The 2,167-nt window shown below is 37.9% G+C and overlaps 1 protein-coding gene across 1 annotated transcript in view; it reads right to left on the bottom strand.

Annotated features, from left to right (window-relative positions):
* Window positions 1-6: 6 nt before the first annotated feature.
* AKAP14 (A kinase (PRKA) anchor protein 14) overlaps window positions 7-2,167 on the bottom strand; it is a 15,018-nt gene continuing 12,857 nt past the window's right edge. The window contains exon 6 of the mRNA XM_010856931.1: window positions 7-1,972. Within this exon, the coding sequence (XP_010855233.1) occupies window positions 1,843-1,972 (130 nt within the window). The 3' untranslated portion in view covers window positions 7-1,842. The remainder of the gene's footprint in view (window positions 1,973-2,167) is intronic.

Below are 2,167 nucleotides of genomic sequence, written 5' to 3'. Positions count from 1 at the left end.
CTGTTCTTTCCAAAAGTTGAAACTAGGTCCCAAATTTGTGAGTCATAATCTGTCCATTTCCCTGTGTAATAAAACATAAATTTTTATTTCCCATTTAAAAATTTTATTCTCAGGAATTCCCCGATAGTCCAGTGGTGAGGACTCTGTGCTTTCACTGCTAAAGGCCCAAGTGCAGTCCCTTGTCAGGGAACTGAGATGCCACAAACTGTGCAAAAGGGGGCCACATTTTTTTAAAATTTTGTTCTCTAAGAACATTAGTTTTTGTTACTAGTTCCTAGAGACTGAATGGGGTTGTTCTCTGATTTTCATTCAGTAGGCAAGGTAGTTTAAATGCAACAGTTGTTAAAAACTTTTTATTTTGTATTGGACTATAGCTGATTAACAATGTCATGATAGTTTCAGGTGGACAGCAAAGGGGCTCAGCCATACATAAACATGTATTCATTTTTTCCCAAATTCCCCTCCCATCCAGCCCGCCACATAACGTTGAGCAGAGTTCCCTGTGCTGTACAGTAGTCCTTGTTGGTTATCCATTATTAAATATAGCAGCATATATGTGTCAATTCCAAACTCCCTAACCCTTACCCCCATCCTTCCCCCTAAATGTAACAATTTTGTGATATGTGAATATTATGGATGTCCATTGGATTCTCCTGTATCCTCCACAGAGTAGATACTCAATAAATGCTTATTGAGTAAGTGAAAGAAAATATATTAATTTATTTCAGAATTTTATCATATCTTTCATTAAGATTTTTTCAGGAAAGATCTGCCAAAGAATAGCTTCGGTAGCATATTCTTTGGGAAAGAGGAGGGAAGAATAAAATGGCTAAGAGTGTTTTATTTTCAGCCCATTAGAGTTACTGCTTCAAACTGTGTTTTAGTCACTTGAGCCATAAGTCAAATGGGAGGGCTGTTGTAATTGAAATATATTTTTTTGTTCTCCAAGGAGACTTACCTAGTTCTCCCACCTCCTCACCTGTTGCTCTGATAAGATTTTCCCTCCTTTTCAATTTATTTCACAAATGTAACAGTTGAAGAAGAAGAAAGAAAAATTACCCACAGTTTCACCCCATCAATTGTCTTTAGTATTCTGTGTTCCTTTCCAGTGCTTGTCTACCTAAATACGTATTCTGATATACCTATACGTAATCACTCATAATTTTGTCTTTGATGTTTAAGATATTACAGCCAGGCAAGACAGCTTCACAGACATGGTAGGAAGAAATGATCTGGTGTGAGAATGGAAGAAGGCCATAAATAGTAAGGGTGGTGATTGAACCTTCCCTGTTTCATCAAGCCAACCCTCAAGCCACCCTGGTGCCATCACAGTTGTGACGCTGTCTTGTGGCAGGCAGCATGTCCAGTTGCAGAATTTCAGAATGTATTGTTTAACAATGAGGCTTAACTTGCATTAAATAAAGACAACTGTGAGTAGGCAAACCCTTCAGACTGGTTATATTATGAGCTGTAGAACTGTTGCCATTTTTCTGTTCCCCGGTTGTGCCCATGAAAGAGGTATGTTCAGGTTGGAGACTCAGGCTCAAATGGGGGAACAAAGAGCCAAGGACCAATCTCAGTTTGGTCTGACAGGTGAATTTTATCTACTCCCTAAACTCAGCTTTTGTATCTGAAAGACTCTGAGCGATACAGATAGTGACTGGAAAAACCTTTTAGAAAATAGAAGACAACTTAGTGGTTACTCTGCTAATGTAGTGGAAGTTGCCAACTGGAAAATGAATGCAAAGAAAAACAATGCAGCTAGATTGTATGCCACAAATTTATTATTCAATAAATATTCTGTGGTTTGATGTACAGTATCATATTTTTAATATGCTCTGATTAGAAATCTCCTAAAATATTCTGGAAGATTCCAATACTGTTGAATTGGAAGATATTTGGATTCATTAAAACATATTTGGCCTCAATAATGTCCCTTAGCCATTTTTCTCGAAAGCGAATTTCTCCTGGTCTGCAGAGGAGGAAAAACAAACACAACAAAAGCTTTTAAAGGGAAACAAAACACTGAGCCAGGGATCCATTGATTCCCTGTTTACTCTGTTACATTCCTAGTGAGCAAAATGCCTTTTGGGGGTGGAGGCAAAGATTGTCTCCATTCCTTAGGCCCAGTCAATAAAAGGGTGAGTTTATATGTAAAGATTCTGTA

The sequence above is a fragment of the Bison bison genome, unplaced genomic scaffold, assembly GCF_000754665.1.
Source record: "Bison bison bison isolate TAMUID 2011002044 unplaced genomic scaffold, Bison_UMD1.0 scf7180017864375, whole genome shotgun sequence".
Classification (NCBI taxonomy): Eukaryota; Metazoa; Chordata; class Mammalia; order Artiodactyla; family Bovidae; genus Bison; species Bison bison.
The sequence above is the reverse complement of the archived record's forward strand: the minus strand, read 5'-3'. Positions and strand labels throughout refer to the sequence as shown.